Source organism: Sparus aurata, chromosome 17, assembly GCF_900880675.1.
Source record: "Sparus aurata chromosome 17, fSpaAur1.1, whole genome shotgun sequence".
Classification (NCBI taxonomy): Eukaryota; Metazoa; Chordata; class Actinopteri; order Spariformes; family Sparidae; genus Sparus; species Sparus aurata.
The window spans coordinates 12,801,808-12,822,336 of record NC_044203.1 but is presented as its reverse complement, the minus strand read 5'-3'; the positions used below and the strand labels follow the sequence as shown (position 1 = coordinate 12,822,336).

At 44.2% G+C, this 20,529-nt stretch overlaps 1 protein-coding gene and 1 long non-coding RNA gene across 2 annotated transcripts in view; one reads left to right on the top strand and one right to left on the bottom strand.

The window, feature by feature from the left end:
• The window catches only part of znf407 (zinc finger protein 407), a 161,063-nt gene that overhangs the window by 75,061 nt on the left and 65,473 nt on the right, over nt 1-20,529 (top strand). The window contains exon 6 of the mRNA XM_030394872.1: nt 19,217-19,383. Coding sequence (XP_030250732.1) covers nt 19,217-19,383 — 167 coding nt within the window. The remainder of the gene's footprint in view (nt 1-19,216; nt 19,384-20,529) is intronic.
• LOC115567931 (uncharacterized) lies at nt 5,767-7,065 on the bottom strand. Its single transcript, XR_003981298.1, has 3 exons — nt 6,884-7,065; nt 6,477-6,502; nt 5,767-5,838 (listed from the first exon to the last, which is right to left on the bottom strand). It is a non-coding gene; the product is annotated as an uncharacterized LOC115567931 (long non-coding RNA).

Below are 20,529 nucleotides of genomic sequence, written 5' to 3'. Positions count from 1 at the left end.
GCTCACTGCTACTTACTGTAGCTACTGTAAGCTAGTTAGCTTAGTTAGAAGTGCAGCTAGCAGTCCGGACTACGTTGTTTACATCACAAGCAAAGGGAGCTTTGGACCGGGATGGGCTTGGGCTAGCTGATTAGCATGCTAACATCGGTGGATACCTCTGCAACACAATACGTAGATGTCATAATGTCAAAACTGTTATTTGTTAAAATGGCACCTTTAATGTTTACATCCACCACTGTCACAAAACACAGTCGTCTTGTCCATGACTGGATGATGCCTTCTTGATACAGTGTGGTTCGGTAGAAAGAAAATAAAGGTAAGTGGAAAAAAATATATCTTTTATTTTCAGGTGAAGTGTCGCTTTAAAACACAGGGACAGTGTTGTTTCATTGTTCATTGTCGATTTTGATACGAAGAAAATCTGTCTCGTCCATACTTTTACGCAATACAATGAAAACATCTCACAACATTCCCTTCCCACTAATGAGCATAGTGAGCAATGATGGTCAACACTGGTCAGATCAGACTTTAAATAAAAAGGCTAATTTTAGCCCTGCATATCGTTGTAACCCCAGTGGGGAACAGGAGGAAGGGGACTCGAAGGGGAGGATGGGTGAGATGACAGACTCCAACTATCTGACAGGTTCTGGGTGTGAGAGAGAGAGAGGGAGAGAGAGAGAGAGCTGAACTGTTATAAAGTGACACAACTGGGTCTTCGTCTCAGTCACACCACCACTCCTCACTGCAGGCACTGAGCGGAGATGAGGGCTTTTTGTCCCTTTGTCTGCCTGCGTGTGTGTACCCGCTCACAGATGCATGCTTGCGAGGACCTCATGTCCTCGCAAGATGACATAAACATATCTGTGTGGTTTGCGCTCCTAACGGCTGGCAGTGATCTCAAAAGGTTTTTATTGAAACATTTTGCATCGCAGCTCTGAATTATAATAAGAAGTTGTCACTGTTGTTATCACCCACTTGTAATGTCATTCTGAGTTGAGTTATCCCCTTCTCCTCAGTGCATTTTCATCTGAATATATAATCTGCCTTATTTAGTTAATGGATGCGCGGTCTGAGCCAGCCTAGTGGGGGAATGGTCGTAATATAGTCTCCAAAATCTGTACAAGTATTCCCACCAGTTTGATTTTATTGAATTTGATTGAGTGCTGCACACGGGGAATGCTTTTTCATGTTTATTCACAGGAGAAGAAAAGAGTTATGTTGATTGTAAAATAAAAGAGGATACAAGCATCCGTTTTGATGTGTGGCGTTAACTGCAGCAAAGAATAACTGCCCCTGAGGAGCAAACCTGGGATATAAAGATTGCGTATTACGATAATATGACGTGATGTTTGTACAACCGCAATTCCAAAAAAAGCTGGGAATACAGAAATACAAATACAGAATGCAATGATTCACAAATCCAATCCTTTTAGACCTATACTTGAAAACGGTACAAAGACAAGATAGTTAATGTTCAAGCTGATAAACTGCATTGTTTTTTTGTAGATATCCCCTACATGGAGAATTTGATGCCTGTGGAAGAACCACAGAATCCCAACTTTTTTGGAATTGGGTTGTACATGAGCATGTGCGGGTGTGTGAGAAAGTGTGTGTAAATGTTATGTCAAATGAATTATCTTCCTTTTGTAGTATCTTAAAAAAAACCAACAACATGCATTTCATCCCGGTTAGATTTTTTTATTTCACCGCTTTAAATCTTCACTTTTAACCATTTTAACCTCAGTGCGTGTGTGTGGGTGCGTTCGCTGCTGTTATGTCTGCACACACCTAAACCAACACTTCAATAACAAGGGAGTGGCTTTGGAGCGTGATTGACAGTAGCGACCTTGCCTCAATTGCTTGTAATTAGTTCCTTTTAAAACAGGGCGCCAAAAGACAACTGACCTGTCTCGCGTACCTGTTTTCATAGGTAATTGTTAAAACGCCTGCCATTTTCACGCTTGTAATAATAAACTCCTCGAACTAATAGACTCATCACTCTTGAAAACGGGAGTGCTGACAACCCAGAAGAAAGATATATTTGTTTAAGCACGATACAAGCAGCTGGGGGAGACCGTTTTCAGTGTTTTGGAGGTGTCTAATTGCTAAAATCTGCTCACAGCTTTTTTGCCCAAGCGCAGTCGGCAGTTGTTCTACAGCGTTACTGTATGTCTGAGCCAAGTAAGCGGGTGCTAAAATCCCTCCGAAGAAAACAGTAAAAACCAGGTGAAAAGGCACGAACGCATCCAGAAATAGCTAGCATGATACATGCAGCGCAGGTGTGATGACTCACAAAATGAAGAAGGGGATATTCAGAGCATCCGTTATTACATGACTGCAGTGAGAGGATTGGAGAGGAATGACCAATTTCTGAAAGAAGATTCTCATTTTGGACTGATTCTACCAACAGTAGATACATGTAGTTTATTTAAATGCTTTTTAAATGCTGCTGTAAATGCATATCAATTCAGGAAAGGACAATAGTATATTTTGGATGAAAGACTTGGTCGTCGTTCGGCCCCACGTTTATTTCTCCATGTTCACATGGCAGAATTGATAGATACACGTTACTTGCTGCAGTCGGTCACGTCGCTGTGCCAGGGGCCGAGCACGGCTGAGCGGGCATCTGGCTTTGCAGCGCCGGGCTCTGGGCATGCAGCCGCATCCCAGCATGCCGTGCAGCGCGGCCATATTGCCCCGGCACCGAGGGCCGGGACCGTCCAGGCTTGACGGGTGGAGCAGGGGCGGAAGAGTCCTGCCTGGAGCCAGCATGGTGGCAATATGGACCACACGGAGCAGGCAGGGGTCAAGTCACACAAAAAAACCACGAGCCAACGTGTGTGTGTGCAGAGCATGTGTGGGTGTGGATGTAAGGGAGTGAAAAAGAGAGAGTTAGCAGTGTGATATGGAGATAAAGAGTAGATAAAGACAACCCCTAATTCATTAGAATAAATCCTTTCCCTTAATTATTGATAATGAATCTGCTCTTTAATCTTTCTCTTTCTTCCTTCCCTTATCTGCCTGTGTCAGCACTTTGTCTCTCTGGCTTGGTGTTGGGTGGTAAGGCCTAGTTTTCAGCCACCCAAGGGCAGCAGTCAATAACATCCCGTGCTGCTGGTACTGTAAGCAGGGATGTGATTAGCAGCAGAAAAATATTCACTTGAAAGTATTCAAGGATACGTGGACCCGCTGTGGGATATTCAAATATGCTTAAATCCTGCAGAAAAAGGAAAGGGAACCATTTTTTTCTTCTTTTTATTTACAACGTAGCTTGAATCAATGTCAACTCAAATGCAACAGCACAGAATGAACCAGCGTTTGCTCGCTTTAACCGCTGACCACATTCACCAGTGATCATTGCTGTGCAGTAATCACAGGCGGACCGGTTTTGTGTGCTTGCACTCAGGAAGCTCAATTTCCCAGAGGTCTCTGCAGCTCACGTAGTCCCGGCGCGGTACTGGCAAGGCCTCAGCGACCCCTAGCTCACCTTTTGTGTTTGCTGGCTGCTTGTTTGAACAGGAGCCAGCGGACAGCGCCTCGCTGTTTACCCTACTCAATATTTCATGGAGAATGAACACTCGCAGAATGAGGGATCGCGTTAATATTGCTGTTAAAATTAAGCGATAATTAAAATTTGTTAGTTTAAAAGCCATTGCAGTCTATAAAAGTTTGATTACTGGAAAATTAGGTGCATTAAGTTTTTATGGGTTGGCCCGTGCTATCGCTTGGGAACGATTTTTATGCACTTGTCATGGGCATATGGTGCAGAATTGTGGGAGTGTGTGTGTGTGTGTGTGTTTGTGGGTAGGGGGGCTGTGAGGGAAACATGTTGTTTCTCTGAAAAGCTGACACACTTTAATGCTAAAATGTCCACCCCTGTGGTCTTACTCATCATTAGTTAAAGCACAGTGCTACCACAGCCTGGTAGCAGCAACTGTGACAAAATGCCAATTATAAATCTGAGCCTGTGTCTTGGAGAAGAGAGGTCAGAGGTCACGTACGTCTTAGCTGCTTTATGGTCGTGTCATTTGGCCAGTGATGTCACATCAGCACTCCCGTTGAGGCTGCGTGTTGTTGTTGGTCACTCTAACATCCAGCTCCTTGATGCAGGGTGCAGCAGGGTCCTATCGACTCCTATTACTAATAATAATGTTAGTTAGCAGTCGACAGCTCGTCCAAGAGTTGGAAGCCACTCATCATGTCAGAGCAGCGTGACCTTGACTTGTGGAATAAATCCGCGGCAGTAGTTTGTCTCCTTATAACAGCGTCTACCTCATCTCGGTAGTGCACCTCCAACGGTCCCTCCTGCTTTTGAAGTTTTTCTTTCCCTGAGAATGATGTCACCCACCGACCAAACCCAAGTGACATTACTCAAGCGGACAAGAACGGAGAATGTGCGCGGTTCACCTTCGCATTCATTTCACATCCCGTGGCACAAAACCAGGCAGTTATACAATGACACAATTGTGCGGCTAACTGTTGACAGTGGTTAGACATTATGCACAGTGGGACTGTGGAAAAACTGGGCTGTTGCCAGCCTGTTTTTCTTTTCTATTGAAACATCAGACTGTCATGGCAGAAATGGATGTTGCCAGGCATCACTAATGAGCCAATTAATCAATGAATTAGCTGAGCAGCGATTAAATTAATGCGAGCTGGACGGGCGAGCGGCAGTCCTGGATATATCCTGGGGAAGGTGATTAACACACACACAGAACAGGCAGCGATCAACAAGGCCACTATTAAGTTGGACAACTTCCTGAACTTTTCTCTTTTCGGCTAAATATAGAACGGCTTAATTCATTTTATTTTATGTGGATGAGAGAAACATTATCATCTTTTCCCATGTGGCTGCACTGCATTGCTAATATCCTGTGGAATTCAAGAGAGATTGAGATGTTTTTTTTTTTTTTTTCCTTTCCTTTCATTCTCATGATTTCTGCCAGGCTTTAAGGATTAAATGACCAATGATCATGACCAATGAATATACACTTTGACATCACAACATCCTCTTCATTTTATAGATGAACAATGTGACATAATGTTCTTTCACCTGTGACCATGAGTTTTAAAATATATCAGCTTTCCTAAACTAAAAGCCTAAACTAAGATTTTACAGTTGTATGTAAAGATTCACATTTTTCACTTGTTCAAAAGAGGTTAGAGGTTAGAGAGAAACACTTTCATTCATCATATGCAACTGTTTTATCTGATTTTTGATCAAGATAAATGACAGTGGAATTAATCTGTTCCCAGCTTTACTGTGCTCCAAACGCACTGTTATAAACCACTCCCTCTCTTATCGCATAGGTCAACACTTACACATGTGACAAATGTGAGTAGTTTTGTATCTGAAGCAAAATGAGGAGCAGTCATGGATCAATGCAGTGTGATTAACCAAAAGAACATTTGGTGAAAGTAAAATGATGACTCTTGCATTAGTAGGTGTCACTTCTCCCACCGTCATCTCCTCATGCACAGTGTAGGTAGTTCCACAACTCTCCACTGAGCCAATGATAACAGTGTTCCTTTATGGCCCAGAGGAACAAAATATGTGAGGCCAGACATCGGGTCTGCCTGATTTTCCGGAGCACTTCTTGCATGTTTGGCATCAAACAATGCAGAACTCTTCATAATCAGGACTGTGTGGGCTTTTGGTCCAGCACTGTACCACATCATCTCCTCATGTCCAAAGTCTACAGCCAACTCCCCCCCCCCCCCCCCCCACCACTCTCTTGAGCTCGAGCCGAGACGTTACAGAAGAAGGGGCGATGTTGGGGAGGCTCCCTTGATTATGTGACATCCTCCGGAAGACCGCTGGAGTTGTTTCCTCCATTACTTAGAGAGGGAAAAAAGAGGTCTTTTCACTATTGAGACTGTCACTCTCAATTTGGGCTAACGGTAAGCATGCACAAGGCCTCCTGGATATTCCCCCCCACCTGCTCCCACCCCACTCCCACTCAACCAACCCCCCCCTCACACACACACACCCACGCCATCCCACCATCCCCTCCCCCTGCAGCGGATCGCCGTGGTGACAGTTTGATTAGATCATCAATCGTGGCCGTTAACAGCGGTTTTCCTGAGCACCTGGACCGGCAGGTCACAGCTGGCTCTGAGCTACCGCTGTCCCCCTGACCCAGAGCTGTGTGTGCGTGTCTGTGGAAGTATGCTTGCAGACACACAATTGCACATCAAGTCCAATTGTTTTTGTGTGTGCAAGAGCCCTTTTGTACTGTGTTTGTGAACTTCGAAGTCCATGTTTGTGTATTTGTGTGCATATGTTGAACGTGGTGATAATTGAGTGCATTTCTGCCACATATCCAGGTGGAAGCACAGTTGTGTTTGTGCATTTGAAAGCGGGTGCGCAAGTTTCAATTGAGGGAGTGCCTTGCAGAGGTCTATTTGAATGTCCACTACTTTTACAATTCAATAGGTATGAGAAATAAATGTCCTCACGGGGCCTTCAGACTTACCTTGTTATATTCTGCTGTTTTCTGACCTGGGAGGATGAAAGACTAATGAATGTTTTAATTCTTTACATAGGTTGTAGGAGTCCACTTTCTGGAGAAAGAGGGTGATGACAGTTGGAAGTATGATTTTGCATGCAAAGAGACTGGAGGAAGAATAGAATTAGAGGAATGGAGTAATACAGTAAACTCAACAGAAACAGAGGACACAACTGTATCTGTGCACTCATACTTTTCACAGTGTATTGTTTTGTACTCTGTGTTTGCAGATACACAGATACCACTGTGTAGCAGTGATGGCTATTCATCTGCAACAGCACAAACACACACACACACACCCACACACACACACACGCTCTGTACCCTAGCTACGACACAGTGCACTTCACAAACACACACATACATAAATTCACCTGCTTCCCCGCGTTGTCGTCGGCCGCTGTATCAGGTTCCTCGTCGTTCTGGTAAAGCAGTTAAATTTATGGGCTAACAATAATGGGACAAAGTGTGTGTCTCATTGCGATTCCTCAGGTATTCCATGATTAAATAAACGTCCCCGGTCTTTTCATAAAGCTTGTTTATGGCAGCGTGGCACCATATGCTACTGCTTCCACCCCACCCACCCATCTCTTTCGCTCCCTCTCTCTCTCTATCTGTTTAATTCTCACTCTTTCTCTTTGTCTCTCTCTCCGTTTCTCTCTACGCTTCATACACTGCCCTACACTGCCTCTACCAGATGCAGGCTAGCCATTATTCTGTGGCGGAGAAGCTAAAGTTGTGAATTAACATGTAGAAGCCATTACGGAGTGATGATGATATCCATCTGCGCCGTTCATAGGTGCTACTTAGTAAATTGTCTGCGCTGTAATGGCACAACAGTAACAATATGATTCTGTTTTATCAACTCCATGGTCTGTTCCCAGCTTTTTGGTTAAGTAGATGATCAGGTGTGAGTTAATCGCTGGATGCTGCTGAGTGTGTGTTGCTGAGTGATCGTTTGTCGTGGGCCTGTGTGGTTCTACCCTGCTGGTCTACCTGCTTTTGTATAGTGCAAAACACGTATACAATGCTTATCACAAAGTGATGTCTTCAAATCCTCTCGTCCAACCAACAGTCTAAAACCCAAACACTCTTCATTTATCATATACATGACAAAAAAAAGGAGAACCAGCAAATGTCTGAAACAATAAATCAATCATCGAAAACGGTTGCTGATTAATTTTAGTTTCGATGGATTAATTATTGCAGCTCTATGAACAACTTGCATAGTATAATTAATTGTCTTAAAGCTTAGAAAATGCACAAACATTAATCATTCTGTACATATCACATGTCAGATGTTGCAAATCATTCAACAAAATGCTTAAATACAGATTCTAAAGATCATGAATTCATCATATTAAATGTGCAGAATCTTGCACATGTGAAACACACACAAACCCTGTTCACATTGTGTCCTCTAAGGATTTTGACACTCCAGTCCGCGGTGGCCTGATAGATTTGACTACGCAAACACAGGCAAAGCAGCATAAGTTGGGAATGGTAATTAATTCTCCAAAGCATTGCACGTCTGTGTGTGAGGACATAGAGGGAAAAAAAAACAACAGTTCCTACAAAGCAAGTCAGAAAAGCAATTAACTTCTCCAGCCAGGACATGGCAGTAAACGTGTGTGATTGTTCTCTTTATTGTCTTCTTTGGTGCCTGGAGTTGCGTCGCGGTCCTGACAGAGAGACTGAGTTTGTGTACTCTAGACTTTTGTTGTGATTATTAATGGCCATTTCACATTAACCTCGCCGTGCTAATATGCTCGACAATGGCCCAAATCACCTGAGCGATGAGGACGATGGTGATTGTCTCCCCCCCCCCACATCCAGCCAACTCTGTAGCAGCTACCCCCCCCCACCCAATGACCAAGATTAATGAAACCTCCGCCATTTTTAATTAGCATGGCCGCAGTCATCAATTACGTCTGCCCCACCCCAAATACAAATATTGTTATATTTGGGGGGGAAATTCTTGATTTATTTCATTGTGGTGGCCGAAGGAGTGAGATGAATGGCCTCCCATCATGGTCATTTGCAGGGATGAGGAGGAGGAGAAGGAGAGTGGGGTGGGGTAATAAGAGAAGGGGGGGGGGTGTCTCTACAGTGGAGTGGAGGACATGTATAGGACTAGCTCAGGAAAGCCAAGTCTACAGGGAAAGACCAGACTGGGTCTTAGTGTCCCTGTGCAGGGATCTGACTCCAACTGTCTAGGAACTTAATTAGACTTTCCTTGAACCCCGAGCTGCACTGATACCAGTTTTCCTCAAACCGATGTAAGTGGCAGAATATCGTGTTGTTCAATTACCAAACTAAAGTACTACTTATTAATAACACCTACTTTTGGCCTTTTACAAATGATGGCGGTGTCACCCGCATACTACACAACAGAGTTCTCTCGATGGGAGCGCAGTCATGTGTGTACAGTATTAACAGGAGGGGGCTGAGCACACAGCCATGGGGGGCTCCGGTGTTGAGCACTAACGTAGAGGCGTGACTACCAATCTGAACTCTATGGCGTCTGCTTGTGAGGAAGTCCAATATCCAGTTGCAGAGTGTAGTACTTACGCCTACGTTGTTAAGTTGTCCAGTCACCTTCATGGGTGAGATTGTGTCGAATACTGAGCTGAAGTCATCAAACAACGAGCTAATTTAGCTGTTCTTATTCTCCAGATGCGTGAAGACTGAGGGAAGGGCAGTGGATATATTTATCGAGTAGTATAGTTAGAAAAAATTGTTTACTCAGATAGGTTGTAGAAGTGTTGTAGGTCTGTTCCGTGTTTTTGGTGATGTTTTCTACAGCATTACATCAATATAATGGAATATCAAGAGTTTCAATGCAATTTTTCCTCTTTAAAATGTCTTAAGACATGGACTAGCATACACTGAGACACTTTTAATGTGCCAGTACCCTTTCATTTTGAATGATTACCCTTGTTATATCTACTCGTATGAACCCTCCGTCTTGATGTTTTGTCTCTGTTTTGAACCTACTTGTTCATTTAATTTATTATTTGTTTAATTTCTTTTTTGAATGTGTGGACATGTTTTATGTGCAGGGAAAGCTGGAAACGAGGGTACATATTTTTATTATGCTCTTTCATTCTTAATTGTTTGACTTTTTGGAAATCAGTAAACATACTCTTGAAAAATCTCATAAGCCATAAATCATTAATAAATCATTAAGATGCACTTTGCTGTAGAAAGCTATGAAAACATCATGTCAGATTTGTCAAATATTCTTCTGATTTGCTGTCGCAGTGGATTCCTCCATGTGTGATATGCAAATCTGTTTAGCTTGAGGACTTCTTTTTACAGTAATAAAGAGTCTATCTGGTCTGCTCTCAGACTTGGAAAGCAGATAGGATGTCAAATATGACAGTTGTAATGGTTGGTCATCCAGCACACGAGATTTTCTCTGTTCCTCATCCACCCTGCTTTGTTGCTGTCTGTAGATCCTCTTCCAACAATTTTTTTTTTTTCTTTTTTGCTCCAGCACACTTTTCTTAGTTTTGTTTGTTGCTTGGACAAATTTGCATGATGTTTCTTTTTAGTTCCAACAGTGCTTCTGCTTCCTGAATCATTCATACTGCACTCTTAACATTTCGCCAATTGCCTTTTCCAGTAGGCGCATTTGCTTTACTGGCTTTGCTGCTATATTTGTCAATAGTTTTTAATTACATTGGAACTTGTTTTTTTTCTTCCTATGTCTGATCCATGGATTTCAGTCACTGTTATAAGTATTGGATGTGAGTATTTGCTGGGTCAGCACGCATCCCAAAGTGGGCATCTCTTGATTGTTACTTGAACACAGAGATTTAGAGTGTGAGAAGATACGGCTAACATTTTACTCTTGTCAGTTGTGATGTGCTTTTGACCACAGCATCGGCAGGCCGATTGAGGCCGCTGCCTCAATCTTTGCCACGGACATAACATCCCTCGTGACAGCTCATGCACTAAGCAGGGGCACTTAATCCATATAGCTAGGTGGTGAAAACAAGACAGCATTAGCAAAATACTGCGTTACAACTTAATGTGTTCGTCCTTGCGAGAAGAAATAGGACCTGTGCCAGATCCTTTTCTCTCTATTGCTTTGCAGTTTAGTGTTGGTGAATGCAGACGGGTCTCAATACAGCCGTCCAGCCTATTCTGACCCAGCATAGAAAGAAAGAGAGCAGACACCGTATTCCTTTCAAATCTCAGGCTTTTTTCCACTTTGTTTTCTTTAAAGGGTTTCATGTTTCTACTCAAACCGAGTCTAGACTTTATTTTCTTATATTAGCATTCTTGTATGAATCGAGTTATGAAGAAAAATAAACTCTTCTTTCAATGATTTATTCAAAAGAGAAAAGCGAAGCGAGAGCAGACTCGTTCATAAGTGACCAGCGGAGTGCAGCTCTTTTCTGCAGTTCTTCACATTTGCTAATATCTGACTGGGATGCGTCGTGATAATACTGCAAGTATGGCGCTTTATGACTTGAAGATGTGCACTGGTCTTTTCTGTGGTTTGGGTGTTTGCGCTGCGGTGAGCCAACAGCCATTTCACTCGCGCTGGCCGCACACACACACACACACACACACACACACACACACACACACACACAGATTTTATACTATTACTGCCATGGCCATCGCCTGCCCACTGACTCCGGAGAGAAGGGTGGGAAACATCTTGAATATTTTATGAAGCTCGGGAACCCCACCTCTGTGTCTTCCCCACCCTGCAGACCCAGCGCTGCTATGTCCAGCAGTGCGCACACACACACACACACACACACACACACACACACACACACACACACACACACCAGCAGAAAACAGAAATAATGTTTTAAATGCAATCATTGTCAGGCCCAAACAATGTCATTTATCAAGGGAGCATTTGGGACTGTATAATAAGTTTCACATTATTAATACAATTTTTCATCCTCTGTCAAGCCTATCTGATTTATGGCACGCGTGTGATCTAAGGTGATCATTGAATTACAATTCCAGTAATAAGAGAGAGAATGGACCTGGTCTTTTACTTCTGCCCAGTGGAGCGCATACACCCGCACACACTCATGCACACACACAAAACCCCGGGATAAACAGCCTCCAGTTGCAGCAATTACACACAACATACAACAATAGTCACCGCCGCCCTATCTGTGTTATAACTTTTACCGGTCATACCACGGAGGAAATGCACTAAATATTTGTGAGTTAAACCAATATGGCAGCTTCCTAATTTCAGCGAGAGACAGAGGAGAGGGGAGAAAAACAAATGAACCTAGGGCCCCTGTTAATTAGATAAGGGACAAAGCTCATTATTCTAAAATGATATTGGGGCCCAGAGAGTAAATATGAGTGGCCTGTTAGGGGCTCGGTAATGGGACGGGGATGTGAGTCGTTACAGGCCCGAATGATTTACAGCTAGATGCTCTTTGATGTATAGACTGTACCTTTTATTAAGTGGCTGTCGTTACGGTCACTGGCTCAGTCATTTCCCTTTGTGTCTAATCAAAATCCATATCCAGACACCCGGCCATCCAGAGCCGGCCGCTCCAGATGGGAAGAGAAATTACGGGAATGTCAGCGTTCCCTTCCCGCAGCCTACCGAAAAAATAAAAAAACCCTGCCTCGGCTCGCGCTCAGCGAGAGCTACCAGGGATGCTTATGATGCAGATAATAAAATCTTACAAATAACAACAACAAATAAACAAATGGGAACGTGGAATGCTTTTTGAGGTAATTAAATAACAAAGACAGACTCCTATCATAACATTTGGATCCAGTTTGAACAAGTATTCACACTATTAGCAGTCTTGCTTTTTCACTTGATCAGATTAGCTCGTCGTTGAGGGCCCGCTGATCGGCGTCATACATCATCCTGTTTGATTTCTGTTTATAGCGAATTTGGGGGAGCCGCTAATTGGATTGTGGGAGTCTAGCCCCGGTTAAAGATGGTAAACAGCAGAGCAGACTTGTCCCCCAACTCTCAGCCCCACAGGCTCGGAAAACGCCAGCTCTCCTCAGGATCGCCGCAATTTATGACACATTTTCTCTGTATTCTTAAAAGATAATTAGGTTTATCACGCTTTTTTTCCCCTCTCAGCCCCCCTCTTCCTTCCCTTTTGTGTACCTTAGAGCACACAATCGCAGCATAAAAACATAAATATTTCTGCAGCACAGCAGCGCTGGCAGGTGAGCCTAATGAAATTCTAGGAGTGTAATTTGATTTACGAGGTGCTAATGCGGCCTGATATTAGAGAGAAAAAGCTCTGATATGGCTGCCTTGTGCTGTATTTAAGGCCTATCAGAAGCCTGATAAAGAGCATCCTGTCCTCAGCACTGCGGCTGAGTTATTGTTGCAGATATTCATATTGATAGTAATTCTTCCCGACGCAATTTAGTGCCGGCAATATATAAATATGGAGATAATAGTTAATTTTGGTGGCTGCTCAGATTGCGATGCTTTAAATTCAAAGACTTACACGCACACAAAAAAAACTTTGAGCTGTGAAGCATCTGGACACTTTTTAAAGTGCCGTTTAAAGGATGGTCGGAGGGTGAGGGGGGGGTGAGAAGAGGCCTTCGACCGAACCGTGTCACACAAATCAGATATCCAGTGCTTTTCAGGGGCTGGCAATTTGAGCAGGAAGCTTTTTGGAGGTCTTGATTTGCAGTTTTTGTTGTTGATTAATAGTCTGATATCCATAAAACCTATTAAGCTTTTAAATTAACTGAGTCTGGAATCAAGACATCACACCAGATTGCGCATACACTCAGAGAAGGAGATCGTTTTGGGCTGTTTTGTTCTGAATCATGTTTTTTCATACTCTTGCAAAAATGACTTCTTTTAATTTAATGTTGCATATGTATGTGTGTGTGTGTGTGTGTGTGTGTGTGTGTGTGTGTGTGTGTATGAGAGAGAGTTTGTGTGGTGAATTGTGCGCAAGGGGTGTGTCGGTGTGTGTATGTGAGCGCCCACTTCCCAGGCTCAAATTCAGGTCTGTGCGCTTCAAAGTGTGTTTGGGACCGTTGAGCTATGGCTCATAATAAAAACAGGCAATAACAGGGCCACCACAGAGGGACCTGGCCTTTGTGCCTCTCTGCTCCCCCGTCGCTCCTCTCTCGCCTCCGTGCCACCTCCTTCTCCTCGTGGCCTCTCCTCCCCAACCCCCTAAGTTATGGGCTGAATAACAGCGCAACAATATTAAGATAACATTTCCTGATTGTTTGTCAGGCAGGAGGCTCCTTCACCCCGCTTTCATCACGTCCACCGTGTTCATTAAATTGACAATTTGTATTTGCCCTACAGCGGGATAAACAGGAGCTTATCTGATGGGCCTGGTCTTTTATTATTTATTTCATTATCTTTTTTTTTTTTTTTTCCCTCTCCCTCTCCCCCACTCTCTCTCTCTCTCTCTCTCTCCTCCCCCTCTTTCTCCTGGGATTGAAGGTAAACATAAATCAGCAGCAGCATCTCTGTTGTGTGCTGTTGTTTATACTGCAGTCATATGCAGCGGCAGTCCTCTCAGAGGAGGTTCATCTACAACGCTCCGCAGACACATGTGGCCTCTTCATGGAGGTTTTAGTTGTTGTTCTGTATGACATGCCGGCTGTGCGCTCCTGCGGGCCTGAGTATGATATAACTCGATAGATATTTCACTTTAAAATGTCCTGCTGTTGGGATAATTCTTGGACTTGTTCCCTGAGAGATCCCGCTCTTCCCTCCACGGCGGAGTTTGTACAGTTGTTGTATCTACTGCAGCAGGCCGGGGAGGGTTGCCCTGTGTTTCCTTGAATGTTAAACCAGCACCGCCCAGGAAACTGATTTGAGTAGCCGCAGACCACAGTGACTTCAGCGCTTTGGAAAGCATTTCTCCTAAGCGCCGTGAGCGATGATGTTGCCCTGTTCGATATCTTACGCCGGGAAACAAGCCTGTCGTCGGTCGACATTGTGCGCGCAAACGAAAAATAACGAAGCCAGCGTCCTTACTTAGGAAACACTTGTCCCGGAAATTTAATCTTTTCCCCATTTTTTACCCAACACCCCCCCCCTCTAATCAGGTTTCAATTGACTGCCACTGAAGGAAGAGCCTCTCCTCAGACACATGTATAGGTCCGAACCCAGTCAGCCACCATTTAAGGCTTACTCAGTCTTCCTCCCAATATCTTGGAGAGCTCAGGGCCAAATGATTTAATCTTCATTCAGCTAATTTAGTCTGGATTTAAGCTGCCGGGTTGTCGAAGTGCAGAGTGATGGAGTCTGAAAACAGGATGAGAGGGGGGGAAAAAGGGAGAGTAGGGGAAAAAAAAGCGGAAGGAAGGAGGGAGGGAAACGGAGAGCGAGAGAGATAAAGATAGAGCGATGGAGGGAGGGAGAAAGAGAGAGGCGAGAGATGGAGATGGAGAGAGAGCGGGGGGGGGGGTTGCTGAAGATGATGATCCATCCTGACCCTAGTGAATGCTGTCATGTTCCTCCCTCTAGGTAATCTCTCTCACTCACTCGCTATTTTGCATGTGAAAATGCTCTCCTGACAGTTGCATATCAGATAAATTTTCTCTCCTTTTCCCCTCCCTCTCTCCCCCCCTCTTTCCCTTCACCAAATAAACAACAGTCTTCACTTTGAAGTTGTCTGTTTGTGTCAGTTTGGCTTGAGGCGAGAGTCGGCCTCTCTCCCTCTCCCTCTCTCTCTCTCTCTCTCTCTCTCTCTCTCTCTCTCTCTCTCTCCTTCTCTCCCTCTTTCTCTCTCTCTCTCTCTCTCTCTCTCTCTCTTTGTGTTGCAGTGTGAGAGCATCGGGCGGATTATTTCCTCTCACCGAACCGGCCAACACGACACTGGGAAAAAAAAACTGAGAAAGGAATCCTTAGCTGTCCTAAAAAAGGCCAGCGCAATTAATCCAGTCAATTAAAACGAAAAAGAAGAAAAAACAAAAAAAAACATGCCGTTTGTTTACATGCCAATTGAATTAGTGCGTTGCTCGGCGGCATTAAAACCGAACTCGCAGTCGGTCAGGGGGAGCAGGGGTGTCAGAACAGCCCCGAGCTATGACGACGTCAGAGAAAGTCATCATTTTCTCTCAGTTTAAATCCCCTTTTCATCTCTTTTGTCTACAGAACTGGCCTCTTTTTCAAACACACTGTTGCTTAGTTTTTTATTCCAGAACAAATGACTACAGCCTCAACAAGCGCCACCTTCCCACTTGGGGGCGATAGTGAGTGTGTGGTAATGAGTCAGGTTTTTTTTTTTTTTTTTTTTTCCTTCTCCCCAACCCCTGTTAGAGGTACAGTGAGTCCAGAGGGATTTATATCACAATTAAGGCCAGTGGTGGCCTGTGATGTTCTGACAGTAGCCCTATATGCCTGAACTGATGACAGGATCATACCACAGTATAGATATGGTAATGAGTGACAGTATAGACACAGCAGCGTGCGGCTTTCTGAACGCACAGGCAAGAGGCCCACCTGGGTCTTTGAATAAATCTGCACGGGATGTCAATCATGTCGCCTTGCTGCTTGATCAGAGGGGGAGAAAGAGAAAGGGAGGAGGAGATGGAGAGATGCGGGAGAAAAGAAAAGCAGAGATGTAATGAGTGGAAATGGAACTCGCTCACGATTTACAGTCCGTTCCCGCTGTGGCCTCTGCTGATCAGAGCTCGACAGTAATGGGAAAGGCGAAGGAGCAGTCAAAGCCAAATAATATGTATGATTCTAACTAGTGGTTCCTCTGTTGTGGTTTGGTCTTTTCTAGTGCACTAAAAAATACGAACCGCCATAAATAGAGTTCTGAGCGTTAAAAAAAAGTTGCCTATAATCTGTACGTTAATACACCAGAAAGGTGCCCGCACAATGAGACCAGTTATTTTTAAACCCAACCCAACCCAACACATCGTCTTCCTCAGGCAAGTACTCATACGAGAGAGACAGAGTTATACCTCATATTAATGCATTTTATATATCTTTTTGTGAAGCACATGCGAAAGTTATTGTGACATCAGGAGCCATTTTATGTCCATCTAATTCCCCTCATATGTTTTTTTTGTTTTTGTTGCCTGAGGAAGGTCAGAACACTGATTCTCATGTGTCTCTGTATTGTGTTTTATTGTCCAGAATCTCTCCCACTATCAGCAGATTGATGTTATAGTTCCACATTCGTGCGTGTGTGGGTTTGACAGCATGTCCTACTTCCTCTGCTTCATTACGTACAGTTAGAAGCCGTGGACCCTAAACTTGCCATCCCTGAAATCCTAAAAATTCCGACTTTCAGAACTTTCTCAGGCGATGCTGAATCTGAAATGCTCTGGCAGCATTTCTGAATTAATTGTGGTTGTTTTGTGTGTTAAAATTCAGTTCCAGCATGCATTATAAGTCTTCAATATTTTACATTGGCAGACCTCTCCTTCTCTCTCTTACTTCTGTCCGTCTCTCTCTCTTTCTCTCTCTCTCTCTCCCTCCGTCTCCCTCCCTTTCTCCCTCTTCTAGACACACGCATAACTGCACATGCATACACAAATTCCCTCAACCTCTCTCTCGCTCTTTCTCTCTCGTGCTCTGCCTCTCTCTCTCTCTCTCTCTCTCTCTCTCTCTCTCTCTCTTCTCTCTCTCTCTCACCCCTCGTCCTCCTACCTTTGGTGTGTTTTGCATGGTGCCTGGCTGTTTAGAGGCAGTATGCATATGTATGGGCGAGACGGTGGATCGTGACGGGATCTGACATGCGGGGACAAGATCAAAGCGCTCCATCTGATCCCATAAAAACAGACGCAAACCCTCCTCTCATCCTTACAAAACCCCCACTGATAGTCAACTCTGCCAGCCCTGACTCCTCCATCTTCTCTCCTCTCCTCTCCTCATGCCTTTTTTTCCTCTCTCTCTCTCTCTCTCTCTCTCTCTCTCTCTCTCTCATTTTTCCCTCCATCCCAGCATGCCGCGTGCCCACGTCAAGGCCTGCCTGCCTGCCTGCCTGCCTGACTTTGCGATTACGCCCTGTGATAAACAATGGCCCGTTTAGCTCATAAAGCAGGAGTGTTGTGCATAATGCTTACAATAAAAGATAGCATCTCTTCACTCATCTTATTTACCTCTCCCACGGTGGCACGGGCGACGAGCTGTTCTATAAATACCGCAGGGAGGAAGGAAGGGGAAGGCAATACAGATGCAGACGTACATCTGGTGGTCAAATAAAGTCGCTGCCAAGTCGCTTGATGGGAACGGGAGGGAAAACAGGCCTGTTTAAGTATGCGTTTGAGCTTAGAGCCAGGTGATAAAGGCGCCATTTTAAACGCTGCTCCATCCTTCCTGGTAAGTGAGCTTAAAATGTCCTCTCAACTGGCGCGGGATGACATCCATATCACGTTTAGATTCATCTTCGTGGAACATATAGATTGATACGGAAGCCAGGACACATTTTTCCTTTCTATCTCTCCCTCCTCTCCCCACCTCCCCATCTTTAATTCCCTCCTTTCTCTCTTCTCCCTGCCTCCCTCTCATTCTCCTTTGCCCCCCCCCACCCCCTTCTTCCAGTAAGGAAGATGTATGAGTTTGAATTATTGATTCAGACACATGCTACATGCTGCTTGGAGTCATTATTTGTTCAGGTGAGTGTCATGCTGCTCGCTATGAAACAGATACCACGGGGATTAAGCGACACAATCAGGACTTAAAGACAGCCGCCCTCCCTAAAATAACATGGCCCTCGCTGCAAGACGAATGCTCCCCAAAACCCGACTTCATTTGTTTATGACTCGCACATTAGTCATTCTGCGCCTAAATTATAGCGCGGGGGTAAAGATTAATTCAAGCACGGGCGTTTTTACATTGTTTTCTGCTCGTGTGTGTGTGTCTCCTGAAGCCTAATAACACAGCAGATGAATATAGGTGCAAACGTCCTACACAAAAAACAAAAAAAAACAACACAGCTTTGGTCGGGTGGTAGGCGGTAGCGGGAAGAATAGACAGATGTCCAGAGTAAAGAAATAACGGCAGGCATAGTCACATTTTTGTCCCAGTATCAAAAGCGGCATTTTGGCTCCATGCAACAAAACGATGCGTGATTAATCAACCTTTTTGTTTTTGCATTTATTGGATTGATACTGACTATCTGAAGCAGAGCGAGTTGCTGAAGTCGATTATGTGAGCAAAGATTAGAGGGACGTGCTTTTGCGGAGAAGTTAAGATGGAGGGAAGCTCGGATACAGGAGCCTTAAGAGAGAGGCGGGAGGTAAAATGTTGCTAACTGTTCATTTAGCCCCGGCTAAGTGGTCAGGGACGCTGGACAGGTGAACTCTATTCTCCCCACTGGCCCTGCGGGGTGTGTATGTGTGTGTGTGTGTGCGTGTGTGAGTGTGTGTGGACTGTAACAGAATTTCTCTAGTCCTCTGGGCCCTGGTGCAAAGCAGAGAATAAATGGTGGAGGTGGCAGGCCAGGACAGAAAAATCAATGCCTGCTTATACAGACATGACACACCAGCAGCCAACTGCATTGTGTGTGTATGTGTGTGTGTTTGGGTGTAGATGTATAGCGCGCGGCCATAAGGCCCCGCACTCTGTGGGTGCATGCGTGCACGAGTACCCAGCAACCTCCATTTCCCTTCTCACAGGGTAGATTGTCCAGCATTTTACGTCAGCTTTGGGATCAGTAAATAACTCTTCGTTTTTTTCCCCCTCCTCCTCCTCCTCCTCCTCCCCATTCCCCTCTGCCTCCGTTCTTCACCTGCAGGAAGTTTGAATGCGACTTGTGCGACCGCTCCTTCAGTGAAAAATGGGCCCTGAACAACCACATGAAACTGCACAGTGGGGAGAAGCCGTACAAGTGCGCCTGGCCATCCTGCCACTACGCCTTCCTCAACCTGTCAGCCATGAAGGACCACTACAGGACGCACACTGGTGAGAGACACTGCGAGCCGTAACCTGCGCCACAAACTGTTAGTGCTGCGACACATCGACTGACACACGAAACCGCAGAAATTCACGAGTTTTGCCTCTTTTTTTTTTTCTTTTTTCTTTTTTTTTTTTTACAGTTTTTGTTTTTTTTAAGAGTGAGAGACAGAAGGTTATTTATTAAGACTATACTTGGATCAGACATAATGTACTTTTTCATTCCTCTTTAGCCCGTAGACTGTTTAACAAAATGAAGTTTATGTGTTAACTGTGAAAATCTCACATTAATTATGAATCTTCACAGCTTTGTTTGGAAAAAATATCCACACGTTTTTGGCCGATAATTGCCCTGACTTGTCCATCTGTACTGATTTTCAACATCCAGAGAAAGTCGAGAACTAGTTCTTGGCGGCCTTGCAACGCAGACACTCTTGTTAGATGGTTAAACCCTTACGTCCTGATCCCGGCATCACAATTATATGAATGTTATATCAGCCAATTATATTTGAATAGAGACAATTAATAGCCAAAGAGAGAAAAAGGAAAAAGATGTTTGGAATTAATGTTTGTTTTTGTTTTCTGCCATCCTCCACACTTGGAGGGTTTTCTTGATGAGGGAGTTGAGGTAGTGTGTGTATTCCCCACATTCCAACTGGTTGTCATGTGTATTTCCTCAAAATCCATCTGGTCAACAAGTGTGTGTGTTCTCCAAACCCAGCTGGTCATCAAGTGTGTGTTCATCAAATCCATCTGATCCTCAGGAGTGTGTTTTCCCACATCAAACCGGTCCAGTGTGTTCATCTGTGATTTAAAAACTAGATAAAAGCGGCAAATTCACCTACATTTTGGTAGTGTTGGTTTTAAAATTGGTCTCAAGTACACTTTGAGAAGGTCCTGGTCTCGGAATCAAACACATTTTTACTTGGTCTTGTCTTGCTCTCAGATAAAAAGGCCTCTGGGATTTATTTCGAGACCACAACTGTAGGGATATGACTGTATTAAATGATTATTATTACGGTACTTGTTGGTGGATGGTAAAACTAGAAAAAGGTGTTCAATTAAGATGGTTAAGTTAATTTCAGCTCCTCAGTGCTTGTTTGTATTTGCTCATAGAAATAATAAAAAAAATAATGTTTCCCGCAGATAAAATGT